At 41.3% G+C, this 20,291-nt stretch overlaps 1 protein-coding gene across 1 annotated transcript in view; it reads right to left on the minus strand.

The window, feature by feature from the left end:
- Nucleotides 1-2,353: 2,353 nt before the first annotated feature.
- TCERG1L (transcription elongation regulator 1 like) overlaps nt 2,354-20,291 on the minus strand; it is a 70,178-nt gene continuing 52,240 nt past the window's right edge. The window contains exons 9-13 of the mRNA XM_068689299.1: nt 14,796-14,865; nt 10,757-10,892; nt 8,794-8,883; nt 5,507-5,625; nt 2,354-3,346 (exon numbers count right to left, since the gene is read on the minus strand). Of these exons, the coding sequence (XP_068545400.1) occupies nt 3,190-3,346; nt 5,507-5,625; nt 8,794-8,883; nt 10,757-10,892; nt 14,796-14,865 (572 nt within the window). The 3' untranslated portion in view covers nt 2,354-3,189. The remainder of the gene's footprint in view (nt 3,347-5,506; nt 5,626-8,793; nt 8,884-10,756; nt 10,893-14,795; nt 14,866-20,291) is intronic.

The raw sequence follows: 20,291 nt of genomic DNA on the forward strand, positions 1-20,291 counted from the left end.
TATTTTCCTGTTGCCCATCCTGGCCAGATTTTGTTCCCTAAATATTAATTTTTCCTAAAGGAAAAACAAAACCACACAAACATTGTTGTTCTTATCGTTTCTTCCTATTTATCTTGTTTTTACCCAACGCGATCCTGCTAAGGGTGGAAGCAGACAAATCCCTCCTGGAGGAGCTCGGCTCCCCAACCTGTGAAGCCAGCACACAGCCAGCTCAAGCCCTTGGCAGGGCATTTCACCACGGCTGGGTTTTAGATCACAACTTCCTTGCTCTGGAGTATTTTGCACCCAGAAGGGGCCAGAAACGCAGGAAAACCCAAATTAAAGACATGATAACACCCACAGGAACCTACCTGAGGAAAAGGAGCCTGGAACGTGGCAGATGCCAGGCAGGGAGCAGCAGCGGGGGCAGCCCCAGGGTGGGCACTGCTCAGAGCAGAGCACAAAACACTTCCAGCCTCTGCAGCTTCCAGGGGAAAGAAAAGAAAAAGCAAATACACAGCTCCCTGTGCCCCTGCGGGCCAAGATGTGATGGGCACAGACTGCAGCAGGAGCTGCTGTCACCTCTCCTGCACCGACAGCAGGGCAGGGAGTGGGGGGCTGCCCAAAACCTTCAGGTTTGGGGCTCCCAAGCAGGCAGGTGCCTGCCAGGAGTGATACACACCCAGGAGATGCACAGCTGAGGGTGCTGCAGCCTAATGGGGTGAGGAGGGAGGGGTTGGAGGAGCAATTTGTGTTTTGTTTTGTTTTGTGCTTTTTTTCCCTCAAATATTCCAAGTTTATTTTCTGTGACTCTTTTACCTGAGCAGCCCAGAACCTCATTTGCTGAAATACTGTCGTGTTGAACAACTGCAATAGCACCAAAATCTTTTCACCCTGATAAAAGTTTTTTTCTGGCCCAAGAAGACCCCCACACGCGGGCAGCTTTGCTGATGCTGGCACCTTCCTTCTGAAGAGGTTCAGCTCCTTCCTCTCTGAAGCTGTAGCTCGGTGACCCCCAGCAGCTTGCACTGCAATGTGACAACACAAAACCTTCTTCTATTGCACCACAGGGCTAATTGCATTTATTGTAGTGTTCTTCCATTTTAAATGTAACAAAACAGAGCTGCGCTTGGAGGTGTTATAACAGATGTACCACCACTTGCACTGATCGCTCACTTCTGGCATTTCACAGAGCTGCACGAGAAAACCAAACAGAGCGACCCAGCCACGGGCACGCCTGTCCTGTGGTAAGATTTCTGATGCTGTCAGGAAATGCTACAAGCACGGAGAATCCCCAAGATATCAGTACCCCATTTTATTCATCTTTGAAAGAGGGGGCGGCAGTACAGGGTATGGATGTGCTCACGCATTTAGGACAGAAAGCCACAAAACTGGTACGAGCCATTGCAACAGCAGAGCCTTCCTCCAGAAAAGCAAGGTCTCATCGCTCCTCTACATCTGTTCCCCCTAAATGGGAAACTTTGCAAAACCCCATGAAAACTGCCATGAATTCTGTGCTTTGAAAGCCCTGTACCTTCTGCGGGGTCACTGCTGTCTGGTCCCACCACCCCTCTCACCAGCGTACGCTTTGGGTCAGATCTTGCTTTCATAGAAATAAATGAGATTTTTTTTTTTTTTTTTTTTTTTTTTTCACACAGAAGCAGCAGGAACGGATCCTGTGTGCACTGCACTCTGCTCTGCTGCGTGGGGCATTTCTGAGATCGGCATGGAAGAAAGTGAGAAAAATAAGCATGGAAGACAAAAATTCCAAACCAACGTGAAAAAGAACAGGAAAACAGAAACAATTTTAAATAAAGCTGCCAGCCTGCTTGGGAACTCTACAAACTTCCTAAATTACATCTTACATAAAGTACTCTGCTTTGAAATGCTCTGAGTTCATTTTTTCCAAAGCAACAGAAAACACCATTCGTTTCCTTGACTATAACAAATACCCACAACATCATAAAGAAAAATCCCCATTCGTAGGAGAAAATGTTATAATTGCTCCTACAAAATATAAATCCATCAATCTAATGAATAATAACTTAAAAATGAGGTCAACTGAGAAAACGATTATGATCACAGATGGAAGAGGAGAGTCTGTCCTCCCCGTACTGGAAAGAGAAGGGACACGCTGCAGGTCGGTGCGGAGCTGTGCTGATTTCCTCCAGCCATGAGATCTGATCCTCACAGGCAGAGGGCTGCCTTTGCTCTCAGTATGCTCCAGAAGGCCAACTGGCATCAGTGGAAATTTGCATACAAATAAGCAAAAAAAGCTCTCCGTGGCTTTCTCCCTCTCAAGTTGAAACGATTGAGCCCTGCATTATTTTACCCAGTACTTCCAAAAGTTTAGAAACTTAAAAACCCCTGAAAGTTGGCTTAAAATATTTATTATTAATTAAAAAAGTTAAATATTTATTCATACAAAGATGATGAGAAAAATCTCATGCAGACTTTCCACATACAGGAACATAATTCAAATCATACTGTGATGGTTTTACAAAATAACTGCTTGATAGGAACTCTGACGGAGAAGTGCTGCTACCACTCGTGTGCCTGAAAGCACCGTTCACAGGAATTAGAGAGCTAGTTCTGAAACTTAGAGTTTTCCTATGGAACATATGCCAAGATTTTCACACTCTTCACTAAGATTAACAATTAATATCTTATTACTACTACTCAGAGAACTGGACATAGACGTGTGAACACTGGGTAATGAATCCCTGCATACCACTGTACTTCTAAACAATTTATGATAATGCGTAAAGTTGCCAAAAGATTGCGATAGATAATTCCCCTAAATGATGAAAATATCTTGAGGTTGTTATGGATGGCATCTGCTTCTGCTTAATTACAAATCTGCACTGGATTCATAATTTGTGTATATTACAAGTAATTTGCATAATTAAAACAATTAAGGGATTGACATATCATGGCAATTAGAAATGCATCAAACTCTGGATGTTGTACAAAAGAGAGCTTCAATATGAAACATTAATTCTTTGAGAACAAAATATCCTTCAGACTCCTGCAGAACAGCCTTCACAACTTCTACGCGTGTTCAACAAACGTCGTTAGAGGAAGTTTTTCCCAGGGATAGCCACTTCTTCGTTCAGCTGTTGCAAGTTTAGCCTTTGCTTTAGCGTTCATTTATTTTCTTACCGCAGTCACAGCATTGACTTCTGTGCTTATTGCCAGTTTCAAGAGCTTTTATCTCATTTTCCGTAGCCTTATCCTGTTTTCTTTGTCCCTCTTTTTAAGAATAAGTATGAATTGATTGAAAAAATGCTCTTGGTCCTTCTTCTTTTGAACAAGCCGAAACCGCTGATCCCTTCCGTACTTCTCTGCAAACTCCTTAAATGTCGTTCTGCAGAAAAGACAGACAGGTTAAACTGCAGCTTGGTCCATCCAGCCCGACTCTGTGACCTGGATGTCACGCTTAACTTTTCAGGGGCACTACAACAAGGTGTGTTCTGGGGAAAATTTGACGAGAACATCTCGGCAACCCCTGTGACAAGGAAGGCAAGGCCAGAGCTGCCTGTGCTGCTGCCTCCCTCATCGCCTTGCACAGGTTAACTCCCTTCTTTGGGTTTGGGGACGCCTGGGCGATAGCTGAAGTGTGAATCATTAGCACCGCACTGACACAGGCAGGTTACTCACTCCTGCCTTCATCTATCCCCAGCAGTCCAATTCAATAATTAGCCCATAATAGAGCAGAAGCACAAACCTACGCCTAATTGCTAACGAATGCACTTTGACAGCCAGCAGCACACGGTGCCTGATGGACGGCCGCGGTAGCTTCAGCTCCTTTAAAACAGCAACAAATTAATTGTAAATCTGAGAGTTACAGGCACGACACAACTGAAATCCACCGGGAGCTCTGCTTGGGGATTTCACAGTCAGGACCAACATTTTCAGATGCAAACACAGGATTTGAGGACAAAACACTGCCTGGCAGCACCTCTGCAGGTCCCCTTGCTCCCAGGACCGAGCAGAGCAGCCAGGCACTTCCAGGTACCGGCACCCACAGAGTGATGGCCAGGACTTTGTTTTTAAACTCCCAGACTTTTGGAATCTCTTAGGTACACACTGCCCGAGCAATGGTTTCTAGCTTAATTTGTTTTCAGGTTGCATTCACAGTGCTGGGCTAAATGATGGAAAACTGGAGTTAACAAAGAATCGGAGCAACGCGATTATGATAGGAAAGGCAGCAATCGCCGTGTCGTGCACATGATTTCTATCGTGTGCCGTCTCTGTCAGACCTGAAGGGCATAGAGGGAATGCTGGAGGTGCTCCAGGTCCCGTCGGTGTTTGCTTTGCTGCTGCCAAGCCCGGCTACCCTGTGCTCCGGCTGCTCACTGAGCCAGTGCTGGGGGCGCTTTGCAATGCACATCTCTGGGCTTACACCGTCCGGCTGCACCGCGCCGCTTCCTTCTTTGTCTTGTCAAGGACTTTGTTGAGCTCACTACACTCCGTCATATGAATTTTACAACATTTATTGTTGGCTCTAAACACTGTGGATTTGTAACAGTCACTTGGGTTTGGTTCCATTTGAAATATTTTCTATTTATTTATCTTACTGCACACTAAAATCAAGCTAGAGATTATAGCAGGCAGATGAATTTCTCTGACATCGGGATCTCACAGCTAGCTCAACAAAAACATTAAATGGTAAAACGTTCTCTGTTCCTGCAGGCCAGCGTGTTTTTGCCCTTGCAAACTGAAAATGAGACTGCTGGAACCAGCATTTAGCTGTTAGGTTATCCTGGAATAGTTTCTGTTTCATTGTAAAAAAAAAACTTCTATAATTATTACTTCCATAGATTTTGATGTGTTGTTTGCATCTACGTGTCTAGGCAGGCAGTGCTGTACAATCACCTGCAGATTTTAGTGGAGAAAACTGTAATTTCTTAGTTCCAACAATTTAACCAGACTTGTTATATATAAACCTCTTTATTTCCACATCATTTACAAATGAGCAAATGCCATCCTTAGCACTGCATTTGCTATCATGCAACTTTGGGTCCATTACATAAAAATCAATGTAGAAAAATAAATTATTGTACTGCATGCTTTATTTTAATTTAGTGATGTGATATTACTAACAAATTTGTTCAGTTATGCTTCTCTTCCATCAAAACCCAAACAGTTTTTCACTAGTTTTAACTGCATGCCTAATGTAAGTGCATTAAGGTACTGATTTTATGTACACTCGTGCTTTATATAATTATACCATATATATGTGTATAAAATAAATGTGTTCTGCAAAATATTACACATTCTAAATGAGAAACAAACAAACAAACAAAAAAAAGGAACAGAAAGGGAGAAATGGTATATTCTCTTTTCCAGTAATAACAGAAAATATTATCAAATATTACTAAAGAAATGTCAACACGGTGCTGTAACAATGGATGTGAAACCTTGCTATAAAGAGCACATTCAGTTTTACAGCATTCCAGGACTGATAAGCACACACTAAATGAGAAACCTTGTCTGAACAGATCTCCATAAGGCAATGCCATACCTTGGTGATAACTTGGATTCTTCGAGGAGTTTTTTAAATTCTTCTTTGGCTAACAACAATTTATTTTTCTTTTCTTTGTACTCTTCTCTTATCCTGGTCTTGACAAACTGTTCAAATATCTTTTGAAATAAGGGAAACAAGATACAGCATTTATTAAAAAGGCTTACGGTATTTGTGCTTCATTAAAGGGTTGTCAATCTCAACAAGTACAACTCTTATCTGCCCTCAGTACTTGCTGACTGAAACACAGCTGAATCTGCTTCACGGAGCACTGACCACGTGTTTTCAGAAACAGGCAGATGGAAACAGGCATAATTTTGACAGATAATGTAATCACTCAAACATCGAGTGCAACATAAATCACAATTTCCTGACTTGCTCACATCTTCATGCCTATAGCACTGTGTTTTTTTCTACCCCATGTCTGTACAACTAATTGCATATATTTAGTTGGGATCTCACATCTTTCCCAACTTGCATCAATTCCCAAAAACGTCTGTAACGCTAAACATCAGCATCCTGTATGTTACCCCAAAAAAGCCTGAAGACCCTTCAATTCAGTTGTCAGAAAACATGAGCTTACACATGATGCTCTCTACACATATACCCGAAAGCTTTACTGCCTTTGGAAGCACTGACAACCTTCATCCTAACAGCACTTGGCAGCTAAATATGCGGCAGAGTGCTCAACGTCAGGGTTTTTGGTGTCTTGGAAAGGAACTAAGGACTTCCCTACGTCTAAAAATTCTGCCAACTGCTTTAATCACATCGTAAAATACCAAAAATCTGATCCTGCTGACTTTGTGTTCTGAAAAGTGAGGCACACCAAGCTGCTGAGGAGCTGCTCCTCCAAAAGCTGTTAGCTTTCCGTGTTCACCATCCTTCTCTTTTCCCCACACATGATGTACATTACATACGATTACAATGGTTACTGCCATGGTTGATTTCTCATCAGCCGTGAAGATGCACAGGTGCAAATCTACGTTTCATGAAAGCAGCACTACAACTGGTACTGGGCATGGCATGCAAAATGGGAAAGAAACAGCACTAGAAAAATAAACATGAAAGGTGGCCATGCAAGACCTACTATGACAACGCAGGAAATCTGAATGTATGATACTGCATGCAATTGCATAAGCTGAATACAAGAGGAGATGGAAAAATGGAACAAATAAAATCTGTGAAACTGTTACAGCTTGCTTTTCTGCTATCAGTACAGCCATTAACGACAGTCATAAATCAAAATTAACAGATAGCTCATTATCTAATACAGTTGCTTCTTTACCCTTCACTGATCCTTGACTAGAACACAGTAGCATCTTTCAACTGTTAATAACCCCTTGGAACATATTGCTCAGTGGCAGATCAATCTGTAAATATTCAATAAGGGGTCATTATGTTCCTCAGGCAGTGTAAGGACACGCACCACCGCAGCTTGCAGTCCTGGAAGTCAAACCCAGCCCCAACAGACGGTCAAGTCAAGACCAAGCTCCCTCTGACACGTGCACATCACACTCAAAATGCCTTCCCTGCTCTTTGCAGGCTACCTGCTTGACCACAGGCAGAAGAAATCTGTGGTGCAGCCATGCATGTATCACTCCCTCACGCCTCGCTTTCATTGTGAGCCAGTTTTCACCCCTAGACCCCTCAAATACTAATCCATTTGTGTAACTGCACAAGCAGTGGGGAGGCTTGCTATTTGGGCCACACAGTCAGCATCTGTCATGGTAAACGTTTCCGTGGATCTAAATGAAGTCTTCTACCAACGTGAGTTGTGTTTCAGTACACGCTTTCATTAAATCATCGATCCTTGTCCAGCTCTAACTTTCTCCTTAAACTTCTTCCCAGAGGAAAATGAGGTCTAATTAAAGGGAAGTGCTTACAGTCAGTGTCCAGACCTCTTAACTTCAAGTTTAGCAGCCAAAATAAATTACATACATGGCATGTCCTCCCAACCTTTTTTTTTTCTTTTCTTTTTTTTTTAGCCCTGGCTAGTCAAAGAGCTCCTGATGCTCATCCTCTCCCACCACAGTTCTGAACCACCCTCAGCCCTGAATGACTCTCGCAGCCAACACCTGCCCCACAGAGGCTTTCTACCCACAGGACTGCTTGCTTCTCACAGCCTCTCCTTGAATTAAATGCACTCCACAGATGAGGTCCCTGCCAGCAGCGCTTCAAGCAAAGCTCCACGTTATATTATGTGTGTTCCTTATGTATTTTTATTATATCACCTCCATGGCTGACAAAATAAAAGAAGTAATGTATCTTGATTGACTGATCAAGGTCTAGGTTTTGTCCTTGCTGATTCCCTGAAATAAAATACAAGGCTCCTTGCTTAGCCTCTTATTTAGCAGTATTTTCCACTCTAGCAGTTTTGCTCACATTTTCATTCCCATATTTCATTATTGTTTTATTTCATTTTTTTTTCTCGGGAAATAAAATATTGGAAAGGTGGTAAATGAAGATGCATGTGCCCAGCCCCTCAGTAACTACCTACAGCAAGCTCTCTGGAGAATCCACAAGACAATATGGGCCCCGGTGCAACAGAACATAAATAAGTAGTACATTTTTCATGATGTTTATTTTAAAAATGGACAATTCCATATTCAAAATTCTTCCTTTTCCAGGGTGACAAAGAACTAGTAAGGAAGATATATGACCACAGAGTAAAAGAGTTCACCTTCCCTGCTACATCCCTGCATCTCCCCTAAATTTTTTAGACTAATCTGCAGCCCTGGAGTCCTTTTAGTTCCTTGTGATAATTAATGCCCAAATAAACAAGGCAGCAAGGAGTATACTTTCCTTTGCAGCTTGCCACAGAAGCTATAGCCATTCAAACACATGCAATCACAGCCAACATGCTCGTTCCATTTACATCTAGCAGTTTAGTTATTGAAAAATATAGCAATAAATACTGCCAAACTCCTAGAAAAAATTCTAAGTGATAAAGTAGTCTCCCCACAATATGTAAGATAAATCAGAGTGGAAGCATTACCTTATGGTCATTAGCCTTTCTACAGCTGAGTTCCCCCGACTCAGCTGGCTTTGGTCCTACAACCTAAGAGGCTGCAGCTCCTCTCTACGTGCCAACTTACTCGTTGCCTTTCAAGGGCAACAGCACTTTCCTACAAACACAACCTAAATTACAAGCCCCACTGACAAATTCAAAGAAGAAACTTCATTTCTGTGCAATGCTTTTTACCTTACCAAGATAACCGCTCCCTTACCCGTGCTAATTTGGGAAATGTTTGCCACCAGTCAGAAGCGGCGCTGGCAGTAATGCTCACCTGTTTACGTTCTTCTGAATTTAGCAGAAGGTATCGTGGATCAAATACTATTTTGTGCAATTCTTTCTCCCATGTAGAAAATGCCGAAACCTGTGAAGTATACAAATACAGCCTCATTAAAGAACTGTAATAAGGACTGAAAACAAGCAAATGTTCCAAGGTGAAGTGAAAGAGTAGATCAGAAAGCTACTGAACGCTCTAAAGATGCCTCAGAGCAGCTGGAAGTTGCATTTCAATCTGGTCCTGGCAATGCTCTGGTTGCACCCATGCCATTATTGTTGGTTTGCTCTAGGACATCTCAGTATCTGGGAGATGTTAACTCCCGATTTTTTGATGGAAAGGATCTGCAGCAGAAAGGGAAATGCTGTTTTTATTATCCTCTTTCTATGACAGAAGCACCAATTCCAATTTAAGTAAGTACCTCAGCTTTAACTCCCCCTCTTCCAAAACTGTAATGCTAACCCAAAGGAAGCTGTCAGTGCATCATACACTGAAGAACTGATAGCGATAATCTTCAAAGCATTATATTAATATCAAATTGATATTCATATTTGATACTCATATTAAATTTACCACTTCCATCCCATGGTGTAGGTGTCACCACCTCCATGTGGAGGCTCCTGCCTTGTTCTGTTCTCTGGCATGGGAAGCTGGGTGTGCACCCAGGCTCTGTGCACCACCCTCGGGTTTCTGAGATAACTGTTAAACTTTCAGGAGGATGGTAACAGAGGTTACGTTTCTACACAGGAAAACTTGCTGCAGGCTTAGGAATAGTGCTGTCACCTTGGGGTTGCACCAATATCATATTTTATTTTTAATGCTACAGTATATTATTCTTTTGTTGATATATTTTTTATATGAAGATTCATAACTACGCTGAGGAACTAGATTTAGCTCAAGCTCTTTGTAATGCTGTCAAGTACCCTCTTGAAAAATAACAACATTACAAGAAAATGGCAGGAGACGTCCTTTTAAATAACCCGTTTAAAATAACACTAATGGCCTCAGTGCATTTCCAGAAATGCCAGCCAGCTGAGACTAACCAGCAGCTTGTCTGGACATTTAAAAAGGCCTAGGGTAAAAGTAAAGTAACCTATTTTCTAACTGTTTTTAATTAAAAGCAAAAACAAACAGTAAATTGACTACATTTCTTCCTTGATGGGCAAGTAAATGGGAAATACTTGAAGAATCTTTTTATAGAATACCCTTCATATAGAATAGCCTTCATAATTTTGACTTATTGTCCTTTACTTTAAATTTCTCAGCAGAAGTTTTCAAGCAGTATTCATTTATTGCATTATTTAAGCATAATTCACAAAATATATTAATAAAGCAGGTCTGTTCCAAAATAATTTACTGATGAGCTTCTGAATCTCTGATTATATACCTTTAAATTCTGATTACTATTGATAAGTTTTATAAGCTTTACTGTCTAACAAAGGATTTTTTTTCTTTACAGAAATTACATAAACCTCTATAGAATACATATTTGAAGAGTGTTGGAAGAAGGTGTAAAATCTGCACACACTACTCCAGTGCACACCCATTTACATTTGCAGGACTAAGGACGGAGCCTGTTATGTTCATTACTCCCATTCCTGCTCCCTGGAAGGAGAAGGGATGCTGGGGGATGAATTTCTGTGCTGGCACCTTTATGTTTATAAATAACCGCATCCAGAATTCCTCACGAATTTTGGTCATCTCTGGGTGCATACACAGGGATTTATTCAGAACTGCACCTGCAAAGGGTTTTAATGCTGCATGGCCATGTTTTACTGGAGGGCATTGGAAGAAAAGTCAAAGAAACACAAAAACTACATAGTTAAATAGATAGAAGAATACACTCCCAATAATTCTCCATTTGAATGCCAACTCAGAATTATGAAATGATTCCTGCAGTGGTCATATGGGATGCCCTAACTCACAAACGAGGTCTGTCAGACCACCTAGGCGTGCTTCCTACCCCTCTCTCCAGCAGCATGTCTCGGAAATGCGTGATGCGCTCCTCCAGGGGAGGTGTGATCTGGTGTCCTGATGCCTTCGCTTTTTGCTCCTCCACTTCTGCCTCCGCCTGGTCAGCAGCTTGGGAATCTTCTGTTCTTTAACAAGAGAAGACAGAAAGCAGGTCAGAAATTGTAACCTTCGGAGGGCGTTTTTAACCCTCTCCAGCAAACGCCTCAGGACGGCGGGATCCCTTTGCAGACAGGGAGCAGATTCTGCCAGCAGCCTCTCCCCAGCCCTGCAGGCAGCTATTTATTAACTGCAGGTCTGCAGGGCCCTGCATGGGGAGCTCCGGCGACTCGTTAGGTGGAAGAACAGCCCATCTGTGTGGTCAAAGAGCGACTCAGCACCGAAATCTGGCCTGTGTGTCAAGCTACAGAACAGTGACAGCTTCATACACAATTTGTCAAAGAGCAAAGATGTTAAAGTGACTTAAGGGACTCATTTTGTTCTCTTCTATTTTCTTGTCTCTGTTTCTGTGCCCCCACACGTGAGAGGCAATGCTAACCTTTATGTTCCCGTGCACCCCGAGAACTTGCAGCTAACCCAGGAGAGAAGGGCTCCCAGGCAGCTTTCTGCACGTTGTAACCAAAAGGAGCACAGAGCAGCCTAAGGGTGATCTCCTCGGCTGTGACCCTACAGAACTGGTGTAATCACCACAACCAAACACTTTACACCAGGTAAATACCCCGAATTCACACTGCTCTGCATCCATCCTACTGCTGCTGATGGCTTTCAGCAAAAAACTGATTCAATAAAAAATTAAGGTATTGTCTGGGAAGTCCAAGAATATTAAAGTGATCACAACGTACAAGTGAGGATAATGAAAGTAAGCTGCTTGATTCTTAGCTTCCTACTCGGCATGGCTGCGCTTGCTAATGAAGCAATTTTCACTAATACATGCTATTCAATACTTAGGTTTGGAATTTCAACATGAAAACAATTTTTTTTTTTAATATTTCCAAGCAAATGGATTCCATCAGTATGTAATCTGAGTCCTGCTTCACAATCTTCCCTCTATAAATAATTACATTACACTTACATTTATCCTAGAATGCTCTAGTACCAGTGATTTGAAAGATATCAAATTGTTATTCTTCACAGAACGGCAGTGCTTTTTACATTGCAATAGCAAATTTTATTCTGTAACATGATCCATGAAAGGTCCAATCCCATTTCCAGTACACACAAAGAGCTTTTGCAAGATGAAACTGTGAGAAATACAGCACATTGCTCAATCAGCTCGGCACCAGAGGAGCCTTTCTTTTCTTCAATCTTTCTCAGGCGATTGAAAATGTTGTTGAATATTATACAGACTTGTTTTTTTTCTCATGCCAAAGATTACAATAAAGAATACAATTTTCCTTAGCAAATAATACAATAATCTGCACAACAAAGTATGTGACTTCGAAGTCAGAAGGACACGTACGGGTTTGCAACTAGCACAATTCTGGAAGACTGCAAATCTCAAAAAGGACAGGACACAAACTGGAATACAGGGAAATCCATCTAAACAGGACAAAGCTTTTTGACTGTGAGAGCAGTCAGCTGCCCAGGGAGGCTGTGGGGCTCCAGCCGTGGAGATGCTCACACCTTCCTGGGCACATCCCTGAGCCACCAGCCGTGGGGACCTGCTGTGAGCAGGGTGGGACAGAGACCCCCATGCCCTCCGTCATCCTGTGAAGAACACCCAGTTGAGCCAAGTTTCTATGAAGATTTTTTTTCTTTTGTATAGGGTACAGTTAAAACATCACCTGGGTAAGATTTGCCTTCGGTATTTTGAAGCAGTTTCATTACACCCCAAGGAAATGCACGGCAAGTGCACCAGCACCTTGTGGAGTGCAGAGTTCCCAAACCCATAAATGCAGATTCTGACTGGCAGCCCTGGAACAAGGCTCGTGCAAATGTCCACGTGAGAAAAAAGGGAGTTCTGCCTTGTTCTGTAGTCGGCTTTGGGTCAGGTCCCCTACCAGCTTCGTCAGCAGCAAGCAAACAGAAGGAGAAGTGGAAGAGCAGAGCTGGTTTTGCCAATATAAATTTAATAAGTAAATGTGGAGGTAGACATTAGCGTGAGGATCGGAAATGACAGAAGTGCTGCAATCAGGAGCTCTACCCAATACCTGTGTGACCCCTCTAGCTGAATTCGGATGAACTTTATTGGAACTTTGAGGCAAGTGCATCCTATCATTAGCACCGGGCTTCCTCCAGCAGATCACCTAGCAGGTGATTTATTGTATGCCAGAGCAACCACGTGATTTACCGAGGTAACTGAACTTCCAGAGAGAGCACAACCAAAATGGAAAAGGGATTGCAGCATGCTTTAAAACAAACCCAGAACGCATGCATCATCTTGTTTTTTGTTGTATTTAACCAAGAAAAACTGTTGATATTGCAAAAACAAGCGAGTAACGTGTGCCTGTGTGTAAAAATGAGATCCACTTTTCTGTTCTCCTGCAGATTTCATGCACAGCACTGCAAACGTCCACCTAACACCTGCCTTTCGCTTGCCTGGCTGTCTGAAGAAGCCGAAGCCAGCATGGTGCGGGAAGACACCGTGCTGAGATGAGGGCTTGTGGGGCACAGCGGCGTGGAGGCCCCGCAGCCTCGTCCAGCCTGACACCTGCACACTCGCAGCCGATGTCTGCTCAATGTCCTCTGGTGAATAAATCACAGAAATCCAATCCAGCTGAGATAATATTCCTTATTCATAAATAGAGACTGGCACAGGCACCATAAGCCCAAGACTTCTTTGATGCAGAAATCTCTGAATAAATGCATTTTCTCAAGTTTATGAACAAGCTTCTGTAGTTCTGGAATTCTGTTTGCTTGGAGTTTCATCACCTCAAGCAATCGTTAAAAGGAATCATCTCAATGGCACACAGAAAATACCTGCTTCTGTACACAGGTGCCATGAGCAGCCCGTTACTGTTAGACACACCGATTTCAACAGAAGTGCTCTTAAATACTTTTATACTAAATATCAACTTTTATCCTAACCTTACAAATACAGAATAAATATTAAAAGTACCTGTATTTACAATATATTCAGTATAAATGCATGCTTTTATACTATATATTAAATGCCTAAATACTCTGAGTATTGAACTCAAGGTATCTGATTTCTCCTTCATAACAATATAAACCCATGGGAACCCTACTGAGGTCAAACTCCCCACTCAAGGCAGTAAGGCAAGAACGGCAATATAGAAGAGAATAATATTGCTTTCAATACCGCCACTTGCAAAACACAGAAATGTGTTGTGTTTCCTAATCAAAATGCCCACAAATACAGAAAACAGCATTATACATATTTATTTTACAGATTTTTTTATTTACTCTTCCAAACCAGCACACGAATCACAGCCAGCCTGTGCTGACCTTATATGCAGTTACTGGCCAAAGGTTACATAGAATGAAATGCTCCTTAGGCACTGCTTAAACCAAACTGTTTCTTAATATTTTGGCAAGGGTAGGGGCTAGCTTATTTGACACAGGTTTTTCAGCCTCCTACTTCACAAGGATTTGAAGCACACATGGTGATAAAGGTCAAATAAAAGCATGGCAATACAAATGCCTCTGGACATTTCTGAGCTGGTAGCTTGGCTGCAGTTTTGCCTGACTACAGCATCAAAAGAGATGACTGAAACCTTGAAATCCCTGATTGCAGTGAAAAAATGTTACTTCACTTTAATCAAGATAAGGCTTTTATCCAATCTCTTTAAAATAAGGACTTATCCCGTGGTAGTTTTTTTAAGCAATTTAAAAATAAATAACAGTTACTCACACAAAAATGGATGATGTTTATGGGAAATAAATATTTTAAAAAATCATGGTGTTGGATGAAGAGTGGATACTTTTGAGAATGTGTTTCATAATTTACTGATTTAGTTATCCATACAGAAGAAAATTGCACTATTCTCTTTGCACCAATTTGACCAGACTTTAGTTTCCCAAGATTTTATACACATTATATATATAAAAAAGTAAACTTTAGAACTTACTTATTTCTCTTTATTTTGATGCTAAGATCATCATTTTCATCTCCCGGACAAGAGCTAACGCTTTTATCTGCTAAAGAGAAATAAATAGAGCAGTTAGATTTGAACTAGATAAATGGGAATCCAAATTCTCCACATTAACTTTTCATTTCTCGTTCTTTGATTTCCGCTCAGGTATTTACTGTTTTGTCTCTGCACAGAGTATTTTAAAAATAACTTATTTCATTCAGTCCTTAGAAACCCCTTCATGCAAATGGAAGCGATAGCGACAAACAAGGGCCATTTTCATTCTGAGAAACTGCTCGCTGTTCATTTGTGACGTTTTTATAAAATCTCATTACTCCCACCTCTCTGCCCTTAAAAACACAACCACGAAGATGCTTCTGCAAAATTATTTCAGTCCTTGTAGTCTGAAGGATTCAATGGCGATAACTCACACCAGAGCTTATTTCTTACCCCGTTTCTCTGCTATATAAGCACATCTAGTGCCCCAGAGCAGGCTGCCCAGGTAGGCATCCAGATGGGCCTTGAATATCTCCAAAGAAGGAGACTCCACAACCTCCCTGGGTTTTCATCTAAATTCACACGGACAGACCAGCAGAAGTAATGCCCCGCTGGTGGCTGGTTCGTGCTGGGTTTTTCTCAGTAGATCACCGTGTATCAGCTGAGAAACACAAACACCAAACTGTACTTGCTTAGCTTGGGGATACCAGAAAGACTAAGCTGAGCCTATCAGGTTGGTACTGGAGATTGCTCTTGTTATTTAGGAAACTATTAAAAAATAAATAAAAATTAAGTTAAAACTGAACGGGTTATGGAGATAAAACTCAACTGATGGCTTCACTGCTTCAAATAACTTTGTACAGTGAGATCTGATCTCACTGAAATCAAATCCATCCAGAACTCCAAGAAGTCTGCAGTAAAATAATTTAATACAAATAGAGATCAGTAATTAGTTTGAAATGCATAAACTAATTTCAAGTCCCTCTTACTTGTCCAGGTCCAATCATTGAAGCTAACAGAAATTTGGCCATTTAAACCAAGCTTCAATTTAAGAAACTTGTTCTTGGCTCATTTTTCCCCTTATTTTAGGGAAGTTACTTATATATTAGAGGGTTTTCAGCAAATATTAAGGTTTATTTATACTAAGTGCATGAGCACAGCACACACTAAATCACTCAAAAAGAACAATAGCACAAATGCTAGCTGTAAGATTCGGGCATGTTGAAGACCAGGGGTAGGAACAGAGACCACATAAGAAGAAAATACACAGAAAATTGAAATTATTTTGATATTTTACTAACTATAACTTAAATGATAATACTGAGAAGTGAATGCCATTTCAAAATAAGGAGAGTTTGATCTCAGCATTACAAATACATTAATCAATGTAAGAATGTTTTAACTATAAATTCACAGAAACTATTATCTTTGCTTGCTGACTTCTTCATTGGGACACCCAATTAAAAATACAAAGAAATAAGAAAAATAATCCATTCACTTAGATGGTGGAACGTAGTTCAATAGAGATAGTATAAAGCTATTAATGAGAGGTTGGACCTGCCAAAGCACCAGTGCTCTTAGCTTTAACTATCGGTACCATAACATGGAAAAGCAGAGTACCTGATGATGTTTCCAAAGACAGCTGAGGTTAAGGATGACTTAACTTCAGTGTTGACTGACCAAGCATAATCCTGTTCCTACCAAATTTCAGCACTAATAAAAGGAAAAAAAAGCCATGGCAAGCAGAGCAGTTGTGTTTATCAACTGCTACACAGAGCCTTTCCTGAGCTGGCTAAAGGATGCATTCAGTGATACTCCTGGACATTACAAATCCTGACGTGAAAGTATGTTCTTTCAGTAAAGAATGAAAAGAAAGCAAGTGGTGAGGAAGTCAGGTCCAAAGCAGAAAGCTCAGATTTTCAACAAGGCAAGGGAAAAACTCGCCAGTGATGAAAAATGATTATGTGAGGCTCTCAAGCTACTTGAGCCTGAACTCTATTTGAAGCCATCTTAGGAAAAGATCTACCACAGATTTCTGAAAAGAAGGCTGTATCATTTTGGATTCTTTTTGTGAAAAAAAATCCATGGACTGTATATTTATGAAACCAAACCTTTAATTACCATATAACTTTCAGATAAAAGAAACCCAATATAATACACCCTGATTGCATTATTTACTCCCACCCGCTGCCTCCTGATATATATAACCTCAAGCTCTTCCACTGAATGATGACAGCCTGTATGAAGGAGGGACACTAAATCCTTCTTGCTTTGCTTGCATCAGTGACTTCTCTGGGTATGCTGCCTTGGACAAATGGAACAAGATTGGAGTCAGCATCATCGCTTAACATTTCGGTGCGATGGAAAACTCAGTAAAAGATGACAAATGGTATTTATACTCTCACTCAGGAACCCACTGAATCACATCATATCGCTGGACCTCTGGTAAGATTATAAACTGACTTTGAAAGAGAAGAAAGGCAATGGAGCACAGAATCTAATAATTAATTCAAAGCTTTGAGGAACAATATTACTTGGCAGTAATCCTTCCATGAAATCATGAACCAGAGCACTGCCCCAGTCTGATGGCCTATCGAGCTTAGTGCCGATTAATTAAATCATTCAACTAATCTGTCGTGTAATGAATTTCAGTTCATTTTCCAGAACAAAAAAATTTACCACTATTTACCTGGTGAGTTAAAGCGTTGCCAATCCATTGGCAACACACACAAATCTGGTTTGTAGAGAGCTCTAGCTCTCTACATGTAAGGCTGTGAGTTAAATGCTTAACTATCTATGCTATTTGTAAGGACCAGGCTTCTTTTTTTTGTCTCAATACTAACTCGTTGAAAATATTTCTGGGAACAGAGTAGACTAAATCATCCCTAATTCTGAATGAGGATCATACCAAGTATGGAACAGGCTCCCCAGGGAAGTGGTCACTGCACCGAGCCTGTCTGAATTTAAGAAGAGATTGGACTGTGCACTTAGTCACATGGTCTGAACTTTTGGGTAGACCTGTGCGGTGTCAAGAATTGGACTTGATGATCCTTAAGGGTCCCTTCCAACTCAGGATATTCTATGATTCTATGATAAGTATGAATCAACATGCAATTATCTGTTAACGTTCGTTTTCTTTGTCTGAAAAAATATAAATTCCTGACCTTAACATCCAGACAAACAATTTGTTAAAAACAGAAAGAAAACATCCTTTTTCAACCTAAGTTATTTTTTCAGTTTTCTTATCCAATTCTCTTACCTTGCAGTATCCCCTGCCCAAACGTGTCTTTTGGGGTTGATGAGCAGTACCACACTCGTGGGCTGATGTTCCAAGTTTCACCTCTGGATTTAATTAAGATTTCCTTTAAGGAATTAGTGCTGACTGTTTCCTGCTGCACTAGCTTTTGGGTTTCCTCACCATTTGATTGTTTACAATAAATGGACAGAAATTCCAATAATTATGATGGAGCTTGGGTTTCTTATCCCCAGAGTTATCCTCACTCTACTTCCCAAGCAAGTACAGCCTGTGCTTGTTTGTGGGGCTTAATGGAGTGCAGAGAGGCTTTTTAGGGAGGCATCAATCAGAAGGCGGCACAATTCGAGGCACATCAGGACTCTGGAAGAACCACCAGGCTCTCCATTCAGGTGACTTCTCCCTGCTGGTGAATGTGTTCCTTGGTAGAGGCGCAGGAGAGGCTGTGGTCCTGCCCAACCACGAGGGATGGTCGGCTGGGAACCCACTGGTCGAGGAGTGTGATGGCCTCAGACACCTCTACGGGAAGGAGCACTTTGTGGGGGCAGAGTAATTGATAAACGAGTAATTTTTCATTTATGCCTAAATTACAGATGCACTTGATCTTGCAGTGGAGTGATGCACAGATAACCTGTAACACCCCATGAATAATTAAGCTTGCTAACTTTCTCGTTCCTTTGATTTAAAAATTCTAATTAAAACTCAGCGGCAGCAAGTAAGCTAAATGCATCTGGCAGCCATTGTTGCAAACACACGGCTCATCTGTGTTATTTATTCACTCGAGATTAGAAGCTAAGAGAAATGGCAACAAATAATTTCTTTCACCTCAGCAGCTAATATATACTAATTATAACCCGACTGCCTCAAATACCAAGCAACCGCAAGTCCCAGTTATATCAAGGAAGATGAAGACTATTAGCAGCAATGAAAACCACGGTCATAACAAAATTGGTCCATGAATCAAATCTTGGTGGTACTTATAGATAGATAACAAAGGATAGGAGTGAACTGGCAGACATCAGCAATAGTTTCAGAGTCTTGTTGTTAATTAATTATAGACCGTGAACCATGACCTCACTTCTGTCTTTGGCTACCACGCCGCTTCGTCAGTAACTAATCGATCTCTCAATATATCCTGTAATAAAAACACATGCTCTTTTTTTTCTCCTGAAGAATGAAATTCAGCAGATATGCTTTGGCATTTTAGATACTGAACCAAAGCTCTATACAAAATGCAAAAAGACTTTATGTGAATTTGAAAAATCTGACGATTTACATTTAATATTGATATACTGTAATGACATTATATGCTGATAAGGACTACGCTAACAGAAAAGCACTCTGCAGCATTTCTCTGTAGCATTTCCTCAGTAACGTTCTGCTAGTAACGATAACACAAATACTGATTTATTACTCACTTTTATCTACCTGTCAGCATCAAGTTTCAAGTCCAAAAAGGCACACTCACAACGTGGTTTTCAATACTTAACTGGAAGTTTTCCCTCTGGATCAAAGCATGCATTATGGCTCCTGACAGCACGCATATAAAAGACAGGTCACTTCATGAGGCTTGTAATGCCATCTTATTTCTAATTATAAAATACAGTATTTTAAAGGAATGACAGAAGCCTAATTTTTCCCCCTCTAGGTATTTCCAGACCTCACCACTAATCAGCTGAAGGAGGTTCTGCTGTGAAACCGTTGCAAAGCACAATATTCAAGGCTGCAGCAGCACAAACAGCTAATCAAGACAGGCAGTGCTCCAAGTGGCTGCCGTGCATACTAGATGTGCTCCCAGTAAAGGCAGATCCTATTGACACAGCTCCTACGTGACAGCCAACACAAAGCATCAGGAAACAGAGGAAGCACTGGCACTGAGTGGAACCACTCCCAGTAACGATGCACAGGGAGTCAACTGGTGAAACGAGAGAAATTTGAGAGAAATGTGTTGGAACAGACTATAGGGCCACTAGTACACTGGCAGGCCCAGGCTGACATGTGGGGTCACTGCTGGATTGGACACCACTGGGGACAAAATCTGAACTGGTCGGCTAAGCTATGGGTAGCAGAATAAAAAGACAGGAAGAAAAGGTACGAAGCATGGGATGGGAGAATTGCCTCCACAAACCTTGTAGAGGAGCAGACAGCAAACCTTGGATCGCTGACAAGTCCAGGCCATTCTTTTAAACTGTATTTTGAACCACTTAACGTGTATTACTGCACATCAGCATGTTATTCTTTAG

Source organism: Anas acuta, chromosome 7 (assembly GCF_963932015.1).
Source record: "Anas acuta chromosome 7, bAnaAcu1.1, whole genome shotgun sequence".
NCBI classification, from domain to species: Eukaryota; Metazoa; Chordata; class Aves; order Anseriformes; family Anatidae; genus Anas; species Anas acuta.